The sequence below is a fragment of the Passer montanus genome, unplaced genomic scaffold (genome assembly GCF_014805655.1).
Source record: "Passer montanus isolate IOZ18808 unplaced genomic scaffold, ASM1480565v1 scaffold125, whole genome shotgun sequence".
NCBI classification, from domain to species: Eukaryota; Metazoa; Chordata; class Aves; order Passeriformes; family Passeridae; genus Passer; species Passer montanus.
The window spans coordinates 157,753-173,996 of NW_024359278.1; the positions used below are offsets into that span (position 1 = coordinate 157,753).

Consider the following 16,244-nt stretch of genomic DNA (forward strand, 5'->3'; position numbering starts at 1 on the left):
TATTTTCTCTTATCATGTACCTGAAAGTAATGCAGCTGATTAGACTGGCTGCATTAAAGAAAGAAATGTGCTGTGTACTAGTGTCTTCATCTGGCAGAGGATGTTCTGATGTGCCTTCCTGGCAAGGCCTGCCGTGCTGGGGGATGCTGTGACGCTGACGTGCTGCTCTCTGTGCCCGCAGGGCGGTCACTTCGACCTGGCTGACCGCATGTTCCACAGCGTGCGCGAGGCCTGGTACTCTGCATCCAAGCACAACATGGCAGACGTGAAGGAGCTCATCCCAGAGTTCTTCTACCTCCCCGAGTTCCTGCTCAATTCCAACAATTTTGACCTAGGTAGGCAAAAAGAGCTTGGTAGCAGCACTGTGGGTGGGAGAACAGAGCCGCACAGACTTCAGGTATCTTCTCAAGCCGAGAGTGTTCATTGTAAGCAGTTTAATACAAGGTGTCTTCTGAGAATTGCAGAACTAGTCCCTGAAAAGACTTTTGTTTGGAGGGTATATTTTTGTGTTCAATTTTGGGTTTTTTACCAGTTCAAAATGCACAGGTAATAATGTTTTACTTAGCGTTTCTCTGCTTTGCATTTTTCTCTTTGTAATTTATTCCATGATGGTGTTTGCCATCTTTGTTGTTAATTTTTTTAAGCTTTTCAAAATCTGTTTGACAAATCTTCACTTTTAGAACTTTATTTGAAAATATTCCTAAAGGTTTTTTGAATTGTCACCACAGCAGTTGTGACAGTGATTATTCAGCAGGAGTCGTGTAGGAGACCTGTTTGTTGGAGATGCGTGTCACTTACTATATGTCACTCTTAACACTGGTATTAAGCTCTTATATTCTGAGCTCTGTGCTGTGAATCTATTACCAATAATAAAGACTAATCAAATCATAGGTTTTAATGGCCTGCAAGACTTTATTCAAAATATTGTAACAGATTGGAAGCACAACCTTACAAAAAAAGGAAGGAAAAACCCAAAGAACAGTGCAAAACCTCTTCCATCTGTATTTTACACTAACGAATATGGGTATTACTGAAAAAATGTTGAGCTCTTGTCCACCTATCTTTGTATCTGATAATTTTGGACTGTAACCACTGGAAATTCTTCACTGAGCTTTTGGACCAACAATAGAAAAGGCTCTTTTAGGAACAATTGCCAAACACTGAGGTACTTTTGATTGTGGTAATTTGTAGCAATCCTGCTTTCCATGCTGCCAGGTGAAAAGAAAGGAAGATTTGAAGTTTGGTGATGCAAGTAATGTTTCTGTTGGAGCATTGCACTTATTTTTTGTGTGCCCCTGTAAGCTGGAAATTTGTAGGTGTTCCTCTGAGTTAATAGGAATTGTTTCTTGACAACAAGTGACAGAACAAGAATATAGCTGAGGAGTTTCACCAAATATATTTTTGTTGATCACAACATGCCACTGTTTGATGTCCAGAGTGAGAAGGGGGCTGTCCAGGACAGAGTGAATGTATTGTGCCCAGGCCATGGGCATATCAGGGGAATTGCCAGTATCCTTGGGCATGGAGCTTGTGGGGGACACCAGTTAGCTCTGCACGTTAGGAAATGAGTATTTGGCTGCACATCACAGGAGTACAGGCTATTCTCAGGAGTAAAATGACATTTCATTCTGTGATAAAATGCTGTTTTCCTCTTCAGAAACCTTAGTGAGGAGTGTTTGGATTCTTTCTCCTGAAAGCAATTTTACATGAACAACCAAGGCAGAATTGTTCATGTTTTATTGCCTGACATTTAAAACCACAATAGTATTTTAAAGAAAAGACTGAAATAGCTTCCTTTATACGTACATGATATTAGAATTTTATTCTTTTTTTTTTCACTTTTTTTTCCCCTTTGCTGTTGCAGTTCAGTTTCAGTGCTTCTGTGCAAATTTTTTCCTTCTTTTTCTTTTTTTTAGGTTGTAAACAAAATGGCACTAAACTTGGTGATGTAATACTCCCTCCATGGGCAAAAGGAGATCCTCGTGAGTTTATCAGAGTCCATCGGGAGGTAATTTAAATTTTAATGGTGACAGTAGAATGTCTGTTGGGACTTTCCACTGCACATGAATCTAAGCTCAATTTGTGCAGTCACAGGCCAGTCTGTGAGCTCAGGGTTGGTGTCTGATTGTTGCCAAGGTCTGTGGAACCAGCATTTCCTCTCCTTCCTTTTTGGTTACAGAGTACTTTGAGGCAAGACTTGCTTCAATGAAAAGCTTTGTCAAAATGTAACAAAAATATTACATTTTGTTAATATTTTTCTGCATTTTTCCTTGTGGCAAGTGTAGTAAACTCAACCAATGAGCAATTTGTCTCATTTTAATGCATGCCTTCTGAATTTCAGGCTCTGGAATGTGACTTTGTGAGTGCTCACCTGCATGAGTGGATTGACTTGATCTTTGGCTATAAACAGCAAGGTCCTGCTGCAGTAGAAGCTGTAAATGTCTTTCACCATCTCTTCTATGAGGGACAAGTGGACATATATAACATCAATGATCCTTTAAAAGAGACAGCTACTATAGGATTCATTAATAACTTTGGACAGATACCAAAGCAGGTATACCCTTCACAGAATTCTTATTTTCCAGTTAACACTCAAATTGAAATGTGTTACAAATTCACAGGAAGGTGAAACTTCTTGGGAGTGTTTATTCATAAATATTCTTCCAGTCATATGAAATAATTTATGTTTCCATCACAAATTACACAAAGATCAACTTTGGACTTTACTTGTGACATTAGAAATGTCTTTTTTTCTCCTTTACATCCATAAAATAAAGGCATAATGAAGGCTCAACTCTAAAAATCAGCATTTAAAAAAAGGGAAGTACATTTGTGCTGCAAAGTCATAGGGGAGGAATGAAAGTGCAACTTCAAAATAATGCCTAGTGCTAAGGTGTTTGAAGTTACCCTGTAATAAAACAATTTCTATAATAACTTTTGCTTCTTTTTTTTTTTCCCTACTCTCATGGGTGATTCACTCTTGTAGGACAGCTGTAGTTAAGAAGCTGTAAAGACCAGTTTTTAGTGCAGCTCTAAAGTTTGTGTTCTCTTCAAGAGACTACATTAAATAATTCAATGTAATATTAGATCTGGAGGTTCAGGTTTGGGGGGATCTCAGTGTTGGTTGTTTTGGTTTGGTTTTTTTATTGGGCATTTCTTTGGAGTCTTTCTGCTTTTCAGTGAAAATCTTAAATGTCTTTGGTAAATATTTCCAATCCTATATCTGGTGGAAGCCACAGATACCTTCAGCAATTGGCTGGAAACTCAAGCCATGTGTTGTAAACTCTAAACTCAACTCTCAGCACATAATGTTTCAGGATAAACAAGATATTTCCTGTGGCAACCCACTTAGAGCTGTCTGTTTCATTGCTTGGATGGAAGGCTAAGAACTGCTCATCTATTTTCTGCTGTGGTTTTTCTCCTTTCCCTTCCTTGCTCTCTCTCAGTAATGTAATTACGTAGTGGCTGCAGGGTTTTCTCCTCATATGTAATAACCAATCCCTCTGTTGTGATGATAATCAGACGTGGCCCAGCTACAGCCAGATGGACAGACAGGGACTGGAGCAGAGGGCAGGGCAATAGAAGAGCACTGCAGCTGAGTCCAGAGCTCTGCCTGCACCCTCAGATGCCTGTTATGTACAAAGCTGCGGTGAAATCTGCCAGGAATTGCATGATGCTTTGCTAGAGGAAATAGACTGCAGTAACCTGGGGAAAGTCAAAACTTCCTTAGGGCTTTGTTGATGGTGAGTGCTCGTGGAGCACATTTTTATGTAACTGTAGAGTTTTGCTGTTTCCCTCTGTTATTTCCCATGGGGGATCCAGGGCAGGCTCTCTCAGTGACCTGGCTGCTGTGCATTTTTGCACTCCTTTCCTGCACAATGTAACGTGCATCTTCTTTGTCCCATCTCTTCCACTAATGTGCCTGGGAGTTTGGGTTTATATTTTAAAAAGTTACTATGCAGAACATTGCAGAGCTGGTGGTGTGCTTGGAAGAGGGCTCTCACAGACTCCATGAGGGTACCAAGATGCCACGGCCTGAGGGAGCAGAGCAACTTTGCTCCTCGTTGGTTTTCATACTGTTTGTTGAAGGTTTTTGAACTGTTCATGAGTTATTAGTGAATACTGAGAGCAGTAAAGCATTTACTTACCTGCAGAATTTTTAGAAGATACATTGGATGTATTTATGATCTTTTTAAGCTAGTGCCCTGGTAAACCTGTAATTTTTGATGATCATTAGTTTCTTGATGAATTTCAGCTCTTCAAAAAACCCCACCCACCAAAGCGTGTTAGGAGCCGTCTGAATGGAGAGGCTGTGGGAACCTCTGTGCCCCCTGGCTCCACAGGTGACAAGATCTTTTTCCATCATTTGGACAACCTGCGGCCATCTCTTGCCCCAGTGAAAGGTAAACTTTAAACTCACACTAGTTATTGCTGTTTCTTTGCCCAGGCATTCAGAATTTCAGCAAGTTCATACTTTTTCATCTTTTTCTTCCTTCCAATATTCTTACTCCCCTAGTTTTATGAGAGAGAAAAATTCAAAATATCCTAATGCTGTATGATTATGTTCTTAGCTACTTTAAAGGAACCTGGAAAACACGATAGCTGCACCGGTTTAATATGACATTTTTTTAATAGAGAGATAAAATGGAGCCCAAGCACCTCTTTATAAGTTTGAATTTAAAAAACAACATTCAGAGTACGTTGTTTCTGGGCCTGTGATAGCTTGTGTTTTTGTGATTTTCACAGCAAAAGGGTTATTTATCACAGTGGCAAGAAATACTAAGGAATGTTGGCAGGAAAGTATGGTGTTGGTAGCTGCACTGAGACAAAAGAAAGTGGGTTTTGACTTTAGACGACACTGGGAGACACATACTGAAAGTATGGCACTGAGACAAAAGAAAGTGGGTTTTGACTTTAGACAAAATCTGACACTGAACAAAACTTAATTGTCTGCAAGGCAGGTAAATGCTATACAGGGATTTCTGTAAAGCAGTCTGTGGCTCCCTGCTGTAAGGAGAGAAGGACGTTCTATTAAATGGGGCATAGCAGGGCTTAGAGAGAAGACTCTTAAGTCAGGAAATTAGAAAGCACTAATCTGTATTTGGCTCTGCATTTGTTAGGAATGGAGCAAAAGTAGCCATCACTGCAGCTGATGCAAAGAATGTATAAATAGCCACTACAGAGACCTTGCTTTGGAGGAGCAGCAGGTACTTAAAGGGATCCAATAGTATTTGTCTCTCCCAGCAATAAAACATAACGCCATCTTCTCTTTCAGAGCTCAAGGAGCCTGTGGGGCAGATCGTGTGTACTGATAAAGGCATTCTGGCAGTAGAACAGAACAAGGTTCTCATCCCACCCACCTGGAATAAAACATTTGCCTGGGGCTATGCAGACCTCAGCTGCAGACTGGGAACCTATGAGTCAGACAAGGTTTGTAATCTGAAACTTGTGCCAGCAGTCAGTACTCGGTAGTGAAAAAAACATAACAATGGACATTTATTTCACAAGTGAATGAAATAATCTTCTGTTGCATCAGGTTTTTTGGGTTTTTTTTCTCCCTCTTGAGGGTCTTCACCAGGATGCTGGCAGAATAGCATTAACTCATAATAGTTTTTTACCAGGTCTTAGTAACCTAGTGAGTGCAAGGTGGCAGCCATGTTTTTATTTTTTATCCTACAAAGTACTAGTTCTGCAAGTAATTCTTTGTTTTCTGTATTTTTAGGCTGTGATTGTTTATGAATGCTTGTCAGAATGGGGTCAGATCCTGTGTGCCATTTGCCCCAACCCCAAACTAGTTATCACTGGAGGAACAAGCACAGCAGTGTGTGTGTGGGAAATGGGTGTCTCCAAAGAAAAAGCTAAAGCCCTCACACTGAAACAGGTAAAATACAATAAAGCTGTAGAGGAATGTTATAAGATCCAAGTAATTGTGTAATGGGTGTTGCGCACCTTTGAAACCATGAGTCCAGCAGATCTCTGGAGAGTGGAGTAGTTGAGATAGTGATCTGCATTGAAAATGGGCAAAATGCATCTTTAAAATTGCATTGTTTTTAAGAACAGTGGATCACCAGGAGCTTTCTGGAGACAAAGGGAATTTGGTAGTGATGTTAACAAAATTATACAAGTGAGTTTTGTGAAATTATCTGCTTTGTAGTGTTACGTGAATATCTCCATCTAAAAACTGTCAGGAAGGACATAAAAGGAGGCTGCCTTAAAGGTTAATTTTCCTCTCTTTAAAAATAAAATTAATTACTTTATTTGTAGCACTTTTTAATCTAAAACAAGAACCTATGCTTTAAAGTCAGCTGCAGCTAAGTGCAGAGTAAGTTTTGTGTGTTTACTAAAGAAAAAACAAACCGTGCTTTAAAGTCAGCTAAGTGCAGAGTAAGTTTTGTGTGTTTACTAAAGAAAAAACAAACCCAACAAATGTAACAAAAAAAACCCAACCACAACTAAGTCAAGATATTCTAGCAGCTGTGTGTCATCGTTATAGGTTGTGTTAGTGTTCCATTAGCATCTCAATAGAATGACTGTTTTTTAGAGGAAGTTTTTCCCTCAGATTTATGAAAAGAAATTCAGAGAATTATTTAGTAACTTCTCTTGTGCAGTAATCAACTGTCCAAAGCTGCTTTTCTGAAGTGTTATACTTTAAAACTGTACATGATAGAACACTGTATCTTAAATTTTGGGGCAGTATATTTGAATACATTTACTGTATTCAGCGACTTTTATTTTAACTGAGTTCATTTTAACTAAGTAAGGTGCAGTAATCTGACTGTATTTCAGACTCTTTTTCCAATAGTTAGATGAAGCCTAAATGTAAAAGTAGGGCCTAATATGAGTAGATGTTCATACTTTTCTCCTCCTTCCAATTGACTTTGCTTTTTTGGCTGCAGCTCTTTCTTGTGTCTTTTGTCTTCTCTTAGTCATCAGTAGTTACTGTAGGAGTCAGAATGTCATTTCAGGTGCAGCCTGGAACACTTTCTGACCTTGTAATAAACAGGCTGCTGATGCAGAATGGGGTTTTCTTCAGTGGAAGGATCTGTAACATTAGACCCTTCAAATTTTGTTTTGTCAGAGCTCTTTTTAAAAGGAAAAAAAAATTACTTTCACCATTTCCAGTTATGGAAATAGTTATCAACTGAAGATTTATAAGGTGGCTGCATCTTCTGATGGGATATTCTGGTTACATTATCTGAATCTTTCTGGTAAGAGGCTTTGATGTGGAATTTTTGTGCTCTCTCCTGATTCCCACTTTTGCTCCTGGCTTGTTTTGCAGGCACTGCTGGGTCACACTGACACTGTCACGTGCCTAACGGCGTCGCTGGCCTATCACATAATTGTGAGCGGATCCCGGGATCGCACCTGCATCATCTGGGATCTGAACAAGCTCTCCTTCCTGACCCAGCTCCGAGGCCACAGGGCTCCCATTTCAGCACTCTGTATAAATGAGTTAACGGTGAGAGCCAAACTCCATCCACCAGGCTGCAGTGGGAACAGTAGCAAGTGTTGGAAATCATTAAACCAAAGGAAAAAAAAAACCACTAGGCTCTCCTGTTAATGTGGCAGAACTTGTATAACTCATCTGAAAACTGATTAACAACTGGTTTAGGAATGTGTGTCATTTGTGTAGAGCCCTACGTAGGTGCATTCCACGCAGAGTGGCTTGAGCTCAGAAAAGATTATTTATTAACAAGTGCCAGAAGCTGTGTAGTTAGTGTGGCATTCCAAGTGAGCTGCCAGATCTGCCACAGGAGCTAAGAAGAGCTTTTGATACATGACCTTGGTTGGCTTCTCTTGTCTTAAGCTGAATTTAAAGGAAACAGGGGATACGATACCTTGGGTGGCAATGCAGTGCCAGTTGTAGTGGAAACAGACATATCCTAAAAGCTTCTGTCCCTGGTGGTCCTGTGAGTTACAAGTCACCATTTTTACAGCTCCCATGCATGGCCATCAAGGCTGGATGGACCCTGTTGCAGTTGGAGCAGATGCAGTAGTTGAAATCAAGTCAAGAGGGGGCTGTAATGCAAGCAGGGGTAGCAAGTACAGTTTATTAGCTGTTGGTGGTCTGGCTGTAGTGCTGCCAGTGCTTTAGACTGCAGCTCCTGTTTCCCTCTGCACTAGTTTGGACTGTGCCCAATGAGGAAGCAAATGAAATTTAAGGTGGTACGTATTTGTGAAAAAGAGTGGTTTCAACATGAGCAGTCTTTGGAAACTGAAAATAGTCTGTTGGATTGTTATGCTATGAAAAGTGGAGGAATTGGTCAACTCATTCTGTGCTGTAAACACAGAACAAATAAGTTGCTACTAAGTGTGGTTTTCTAGGTAGAGTTTAAAAAAAAATCATATAATCCTAAAGGTTTCTTCAGCTGGCCAGATGCCCCTTGAATAGAACTTCCTGAAAAGTGTTAGCCTTCCAACTTGACTTATAAATGAACTTCACTTATATTTTTGCTGAAGAATACCTGCAACTTTGTATTGAAATCTGGCGGTGTTATTTGTCTTTGCAGGGAGACATTGTATCATGTGCTGGCACTTACATCCATGTGTGGAGCATTAATGGCAGCCCTACTGCAAGTGTAAACACCTTCACTGGCCGAAGCCAGCATATTCTGTGTTGTTTTGTGTCAGAGATGAATGAGTGGGACACCCAGAATGTCATCGTAACGGGGCACTCGGACGGAGTTGTCCGGGTGAGTACCAGGAGTCACTGCCTGGAAAATAAAGCTTATGCCTTGGTGGTGGTAGTATTTGGAAAAGTCATGCCTATCCAGGACAACACAGTGTCCTGACCAGGATCAAAAGCAGTTCTGCTTTACTTGGGAATTTCACCTGAACAGTTCCTTCTCCTTTTTTGGTGCCCCCATTGGGATGTGGTAACCAGCAGTAGTCAGCAGAGCATAAATTTTCCTTCCTGCTCTGTTGTGGTCACCAGCTTTCATACCTGGAGACTATTGTTTCGGTTCACCATTTCAATTTCACACACCTTGAGATAACTCATTTTGCTTGGCTAGAAAGAAAAGAGAAACTTAGTGTCATCTCTGATCACTACAAGTCTAACCCAATTTTCAGTACTTTGGGATGCAGTCTTAACCAGAGTGTGCTGGTTGGACAGCTGTGTGCAGTGGATTCAGGCATGAACACAGATGTCCTCTTACAGTTTCTAGTCCTTGGATGCAGTCTTAACCAGAGCTGTCCAACCTGGTTGGACAGCTGTGTGGAGTGGATTCAGGCATGAACACAGATGTCCTCTTACAGTTTCTAGTCCTCAAAAACAGAGTTTAGTATGGAGATGTGACCTGCCTTGCATGCTACCAGTGTGAATACACAGTTCTACTAAGCAATTTTAACTTTTCAAGTAGCTCAGGAAAAAGCCAAGAGTTCAGTAAGTGCCACTCTGCTTATCCCCTGTCCCTCCAGTTCTGGCGGATGGAGTTTTTGCAAGTGCCAGAAACACCAGCTCCAGAGCCTGTGGAGATGCTGGAAATGCAAGAGGACTGTCAGGATACACAGATAGGTATGTCTCCTGACAAGTGTTTGGTATTTGGTTGTATCTAATCTTTGCTATAGGTAGGTTAAGTGCTATGGTTATACAGTGCAGAATGGGATGATGGAGATTTTATCTCAAAAGGCAGTGGACATCCAGTGGGCACAATGAACAGAGCATCCGAGTTCTATGTTCACTACCTTACTTAAAGTAGTTTCATATTGCTACAAGTAAGAAAAAACATTGCCCATCATAGCTTTTTGTTCTGTGAAGGTGGAACTTTTCTCTGGGCTTGTTTTGGCTGTTGGCACGCTCAATGGATTGTCCAAAAGCTAGATATTTTTTAGTATGAAATGGAATTATATGAATGGAATAACAGCTGAGTTAAATCTACTGATGGAACAGCTTAAACAAGACAAGCAGTGATATCCCTTTCTGCTCTTGGAAGCTTTTGCTCTGTGCCTTATGACTGTTTCTTTTAGCCATCTCCTCTTCCTCCTGCACTCTTCATATTGAAGATATGATCTGGATTAGGATCTGAATCTCCTGATACTCACAAGTTATTATATAAATACAGCCTCTGGTTATTTTCAGTGTCACTTGGAGTATAAATGTCTTTGTTAATTGCTCTTTTGTGTTAAGAAGTCTTGTTATTAGCGAGTCTGCATCATATTTTTCAGTCAGAGTTTCAGCATAGCTGACTGTGCTTACTTGTGCAAGCTTTGCTGAAAGGATTTGCCAACCTGAGTGTTTCTGCTCCTGTTGTCTATCATAGCCTTCATCAGAGGGACTGTTGTAGGAAATAGCTTCAGCTAAGGCGTGTCGTTCTTTGGCAAAACAGAAAAAAGTGCAAAAAATAGGAATGGTGTGATTCCTGGCAGGAGCTGAATCTCTGAAAAGGCTCTGAAATGCCTGCATGCAGTGTCCCTCTGCCAGCAGCTGGTGCCCATTGGGATGTGGGCAGCGCAGCAGCGGAATAAGGGAAAAGCTCAGGCCATAACCAGGTTCGCTAACAGTGCCCTGTCCCCTGTTGTGCCAATCCAGGGCAGGAAGCCCATGAAGAGGACAGCAGTGACTCCGAGGCAGATGATGCATGCATAGGCCAGGACACAAGAGTGCAGGAGAGCCAGAGCCAGCCAAGCAGCACCAGCCACAGGCCTCGGTCATCGTCAGCCAGAGCAGCAGCAGCATGGTCAGCAGACAGCGGCTCCGATGACTCCAGGCGTTGGTCAGACCAGCTCAGCTTGGATGAGAAAGATGGATTTATCTTTGTGAATTATTCGGAGGGACAAGCAAAAATGCATCCCCATGCTCAGGTTAACCACCCCCACCCCAGCTATGCCGAAGCACGGCACTACAGCAAGCTCAAACCAGGTAAAAGAAACAGTGCACAGCCCTCTTTTATTCCTAAGTGAAATGTTATAGAAAAAGAGAAAAGCTTGAATCTCTGAGGGAGATTTTGTTCTTATTGCAAAGTTGCAGTTACAAGTATGTTGGGGGAGAGGGAACAAAAATTACAATGAGCAAATTTGCTTTATCCCCTCCTGCTTCCCACTCCTTTGTAGGATACAGATGGGAGCGTCAGCTGGTGTTCAGAAGCAAACTAACTATGCACACGGCATTTGATCGCAAGGACAACGCACACCCAGCAGAAATCACTGCTCTCGGCATCTCCAAGTGAGTAGCTCACACGAGGACTTCAAACATTTTTGGCTGTTGTCGAAATGGTGTCATTGTTTATAACTCTGTTCTGTGGTGCTTCTCTTTGGGGTGGCCTTCTTCAAGGACTGAGATAAAAGCACTAAAGAGAGGGAGACTGTTCAGCTGCATTGTGTTACACAGAGTGTCACAGCTCATTTCTCCGTTAGTCACCACACCAGTGCTTTGCCATTTTACATTCTCTGACATTTAAAATCGAGCATCGACGCTTGTGCGTTCCCGTGCCAGAGCTGTTGCGGGAATGCTTTTGCTTTTCCTTGCAGGGATCACAGCAGGATCCTGATCGGGGACGGCCGGGGCAGGGTGTTCAGCTGGTCCGTGAGCGATCAGCCGGGCCGGTCGGCGGCCGACCACTGGGTGAAGGACGAGGGCGGCGACAGCTGCTCGGGCTGCACCGTGCGCTTCTCGCTCACCGAGAGGCGGCACCACTGCAGGAACTGCGGACAGCTCTTCTGCCAGAAGTAAGCAGCCAACAGCCGCCTTCGGGCTCTTTTCCATACAGCATTTTAGGTGGGGTAAAGCTGTGAAATGCCACAGAACTCTTGTGAAAGACTGAGGCTGCCTAAGCTGTGTGCAGATCTGTGTGGATGCTGATTTAGGGGCCACTAGCAGGTAGCCTTAGACAAAACATATGACATAGAGGATGTGTGTGAGCTCTCCTTACCCACAAACTGAAGTGCAAGTCTCATCTCTGATCCGCTGGGTCAGAGATGATATTTCTGGTTTTATCTGCCTGAGTCTAAACTGGTGGCATCAGCTGTTGTTGAGCTATCTGTCACACAGTCTCACTGCATTGACTCTGTGGTGATCATTTGAGTTAAATTCTGCTTCTGCCACACTGCATTGCATCTCCATGTCAAGGTGAGTTAGGACAGTTTTCTGGTGTTTGAAGTCATGGTAGACTTCAATAATTCCCACAGCTCAGTAGAAAATGGGTAGAAATGGGGAGGACCTGCGTTCAGTGCTGGTTGTTTATTCTCCACAGGTGCAGCCGGTTTCAGTCCGAAATCAAGCGGCTGAAGATTTCATCACCGGTCAGGGTGTGCCAGAACTGCTTCTACAACCTGCAGCACGAGCGGGGCTCAGAGGAGGGGCCCAGAAATTGATGGGGGCCTGGCAAACCTCATCCAGCCCCGCCGTCACTCCAGGAACCAGTGAGAGCTCGGAAGGAATTGGAATATTGTCTGTTTACACTTATGTTTATACTGCATTCTAAGCACTGAGAGTAAAAAGGGATCATTGCATTGGTTTGTGTTGACAGAAGGCAGACGAGAAGAGCAAGGCCCAGGAACACATGGTTAATAACCACAGATCCAAGAGAACTGGCAGCCCCTGAGCCCATGCTGGGGTGGTTGTTGCAAAAATCCTCACTTATCCTAAACATCCCTTCTTGTCTTGTTTTTGTAGAGTTAGTCATCTTAACTGGGGGGAGGGAGGGCAAGGCTTTTTAGAAGATAGTTGTAAATCTGCCTTCTTCGCAAGCAACTGTGTATATTGTAAATAGGTATAACGGCCTTTTTATCTAAATATGAACTTAACTGCCTGTTACATGGGACTTCAGATTAACCACTGTACTTTGTGTGGCATCTTTATCTCATCTATCAATTTAAATATGAATGTTAAAAAACAAAAAACAAAACAAAACAAAAAAAAAAAAAAAAAAAAAAAAACAAAAACAGAAAATTCAAAGGCATTATGTGTATTTCTGTTAAAAATCCAGTCTGTGCATGTTTGTTCTTTCAGTTGCCCACAGTATCTTAATTTAAGTGAGGCTATTCATAGAATTACACAGATTTTTTCAAAAGACATTTTTGAGAATAGGAACTTGGAGTATTTTATTCTAGCTGTAAGATAACCAGGAACTAAATTGTACACTTGTGTTGCGTTTTATACCAAAATATTTACCACCTCAGTGTTGTTCATATTTAATAAGGCCTCTTTTATACATATGTCAGAGCTGCAGTTTTGTTAATTACTTACTGTTCATTAGCAGCTGATTCATGCAGTGCAAGAACCAGCTTTTACCTTCTTTGGTCAATAGCAATTGGCTTTTGCCTATAGGTACAGAATTTATTCCTTGTGCATAAAATTGAACTGCTGTTGTCCCATAGCTTCTCTGCAAAAAAACCTTTTTGTAACAACAGGCATTGCTCTAAAGCAGGGTGATCTTGGTCATGTCAGAAATGCTCCTTGGAGCTCTCTTTGTCTTTCAGCACACGCCATCAGCTTGAGGACAGCACTAGATTTCCATTGTGGTTTTTAAGTTTCAATATGAATTTAATTGCAGTATTTTTTTACTACTCTTGTCATTTATTTTGCACTACATGTGGGATGAAGTAGAGACACTGATATCTGCTGGGATTGGAGCACGTGCATTGGGATAGGCCCATGGACTTAATTTCTGCATGAGGTCTTGCCAGTGGGATTTTGTTTGGGTGAGGGGTAGAGGGAGGGCAGCAGCCAGGCTGGTGGTCGGTTTGTTTTTGTTTTTTAACATATGTGTATATATTTTGTAAATGGGTGACAAACTGATCTAGAGCTAGGTATATTCACAATGGATTCTTTTAAATAGAGGTAAGGATATGACCCAGACCAACAGAAGACAGGTGGCTCTGGCAGTACTTGAGTGAATGTTGTCACTCAAAGGGATGAGATTATCCTTCACTGGGAATGACTTGGGCAGGCTCTGGCCCTGGGACAGCAAATCCTTAAAACCAGCATTGTTGTTGGAATTGCACCATAAAAAATTCCAGGCCCTCTCTGTTGGGGTGAGCTCCTTCCGGAGGGTCCCTGGCACTGTGGGGACACCCCTGTCTTCTCTTGTTTTGAGCTTATAGCAGTGAATAATTTGTTAATTCTGACCACTTACTATTTACCCTGGTATCACATGTTTATGCACTGAAGGTTAAATATGTATTTTGATACTTGTTTGTTTATTATGTATGTGCTGGTCTGTAAAATGAGATATATTCCTGTTTTGGTATGTATACTAGGTCCCCAAATGAACAGAAAGGCTTCTCTATAGCCCTTGCACACTGTTGAGTAAATGCAGGTTTGTTGAGCTTAGCTGACCCAAATTTTGGATCCAAAGAGTGATGGTCAAGTAGCCACACTGACTACTGGCTGCCTGGCAGATTTGACCCTAAAACAGGAAGAGGTCCTCGGTAAGCATGTGCAGAGCACTGGAGTTCTGTGTTCAGCTGTTCTCTCTAACGTTGCCTTCACCCTTCCCAAAATGATGCAAAACCAGCATAGTTCAGAAGACAGGCTAGTGGCCTTAATGTTTTCTGTTTGAAGAAAAGGCTGTTTTAACAACTCTTAAATGCCTTTGAGTCCACAGTTTTTCTCCCCTTGCCTCCAGATTTCCAAATCATCCCCAAATTTAAGGAAGCCTTCTTTTCTGTGGACTGCAGCTTGTCCAGCCACATGGTTAAACCTGATAAAAGCAAGGCTATGACAACAGCACTGATGTGTCCAGCACTGCAGCCAGGACAGAGTCCTGCTGTGGGGTCCTGAGGTGGGATGTCAGCCACAGACGCGTTGCACGGCTCTTGTTCTCGCCCGCAGTGTTGGCACCGCGCTAAAGAAATCCTTATTCCTTACAAATTCTGCAGTGTGCAGGCTAGGCCCAGTTTACATTTTGCAAGCAAGCCACCATAGCCCTCTGACTTAATTCTGTTCCCAAAAAAACACGGTTTTGCTTGTTGGAGGCGGAGGGGGACAAACACACCTGCTCATATTCCCTCTGGCAGCTGGTGCTGTGGGCAACTGCGGTGTTCACGTGGGAGTGGGGTTTTTTTCCATTTCATTCGAGCTTCTAATGCAAATACTTGCTTTGTTTTCCATGTAAAAATCTGTTGAGCAAAAATATACTCATTTACACTAACATTAGTAGACTGTATTCTCTGCAAGTACCTCACATGTCTTCTCCTGCCTTGTTCTTTGTAGTAAACTTATCCATGTACTCCTAACATTCGTATGTAGTGTGCAACTGTAATGTCATGCTTTTGAGAGGGGTTGGCTGCCTCCAGCCAACATTCATCAGTTCAATAGCAAAACACTTTAGATAAGTTATTTTGCACTTTCTTATGTATAAAATTGGTAGAAACTTATATTTGCTTTGTATCATTTAAAGACTCCTTTTGTTTCGGTAAATGAACTGTGTATAAAATACTTATGCAGTTAAAACTGTTTTTAGAAAGTATTTTTAATTTCAGCAAGTTTGGTTACTTGTTGCATGACTATTAACACAGCTGACTTTTTGTGTCAGTGCAATGTATATTTTTTTTGTCCTGTTATTAACTTGTAAGCCCTAGTTAAATGGCCATTTATTTGTACAGCATCAGGAGTAAATTGAAGATAACTGGCTAAGACTGGAGTGTGGAATTTTGTACTATATTGCAGAATCCAATATCTGTTTTTTGGTGGTTACGTAAAAGGCCTGACGATTTACTATCTAGTGTGCAATCTGTGATATCTGAATGTTCATTGTATATTTGTCTCCAATGCAAAAAGGTAGAGTAACACGATTACAACAATACATGATTAAATGCAATAGTTCAGGTACTGAAGTATTTTTTTTCATTTCAAATAAATACCTGCTATTTACCACCAAAAAGCTGGTTTGCATTTGTTGGAAAAACACATCATTTGCAGTTGAATAAACGTTTTTAACTCAGGAGTGGTAACTAATGAGTAACATTTTTCTGTGTCATCATGAGGAGTAAGTTTCTATTACTTGTCAGAGTTTTGCTTTCTGAATGTGAGTATGCCCATTCATGACATGAAATCATGTGCCTCAGTTTGTTCTTTTTTGCTTTAAGTTGTAGAGTGTGAATTCAGCAGAATGTGGAATCCTCTGATATCACAGATTTTTCCCCACCTAGGCTGGTAGAGAAGACTTAACCCACGATGCTCTGCAGCACTACTGCCAATCCACATCAGAGCCTCCCCCACTGGCCAGCTGACACTGCCCACCCCAATTACTCATCCCTTATCCCTACAGGTTCCTGCCCTTGGCCTGCCCCTGTGCCCCCAG

The 16,244-nt window shown here is 41.8% G+C and overlaps 1 protein-coding gene across 9 annotated transcripts in view; it reads left to right on the plus strand.

Moving 5' to 3' along the window:
- The window catches only part of WDFY3 (WD repeat and FYVE domain containing 3), a 151,377-nt gene extending 135,493 nt beyond the window's left edge, over nucleotides 1-15,884 (plus strand). For all 9 annotated transcript variants that reach the window (XM_039698437.1, XM_039698439.1, XM_039698430.1 and 6 more), the window contains 13 exons: nucleotides 182-335; nucleotides 1,917-2,008; nucleotides 2,342-2,554; nucleotides 4,256-4,403; nucleotides 5,276-5,430; nucleotides 5,723-5,881; nucleotides 7,280-7,459; nucleotides 8,511-8,693; nucleotides 9,421-9,517; nucleotides 10,532-10,861; nucleotides 11,053-11,164; nucleotides 11,470-11,667; nucleotides 12,192-15,884. In XM_039698437.1, the coding sequence (XP_039554371.1) occupies nucleotides 182-335; nucleotides 1,917-2,008; nucleotides 2,342-2,554; nucleotides 4,256-4,403; nucleotides 5,276-5,430; nucleotides 5,723-5,881; nucleotides 7,280-7,459; nucleotides 8,511-8,693; nucleotides 9,421-9,517; nucleotides 10,532-10,861; nucleotides 11,053-11,164; nucleotides 11,470-11,667; nucleotides 12,192-12,312 (2,142 nt within the window). In that variant the 3' untranslated portion in view covers nucleotides 12,313-15,884. The remainder of the gene's footprint in view (nucleotides 1-181; nucleotides 336-1,916; nucleotides 2,009-2,341; nucleotides 2,555-4,255; nucleotides 4,404-5,275; nucleotides 5,431-5,722; nucleotides 5,882-7,279; nucleotides 7,460-8,510; nucleotides 8,694-9,420; nucleotides 9,518-10,531; nucleotides 10,862-11,052; nucleotides 11,165-11,469; nucleotides 11,668-12,191) is intronic.
- The last annotated feature ends 360 nt before the right edge of the window (nucleotides 15,885-16,244 follow it).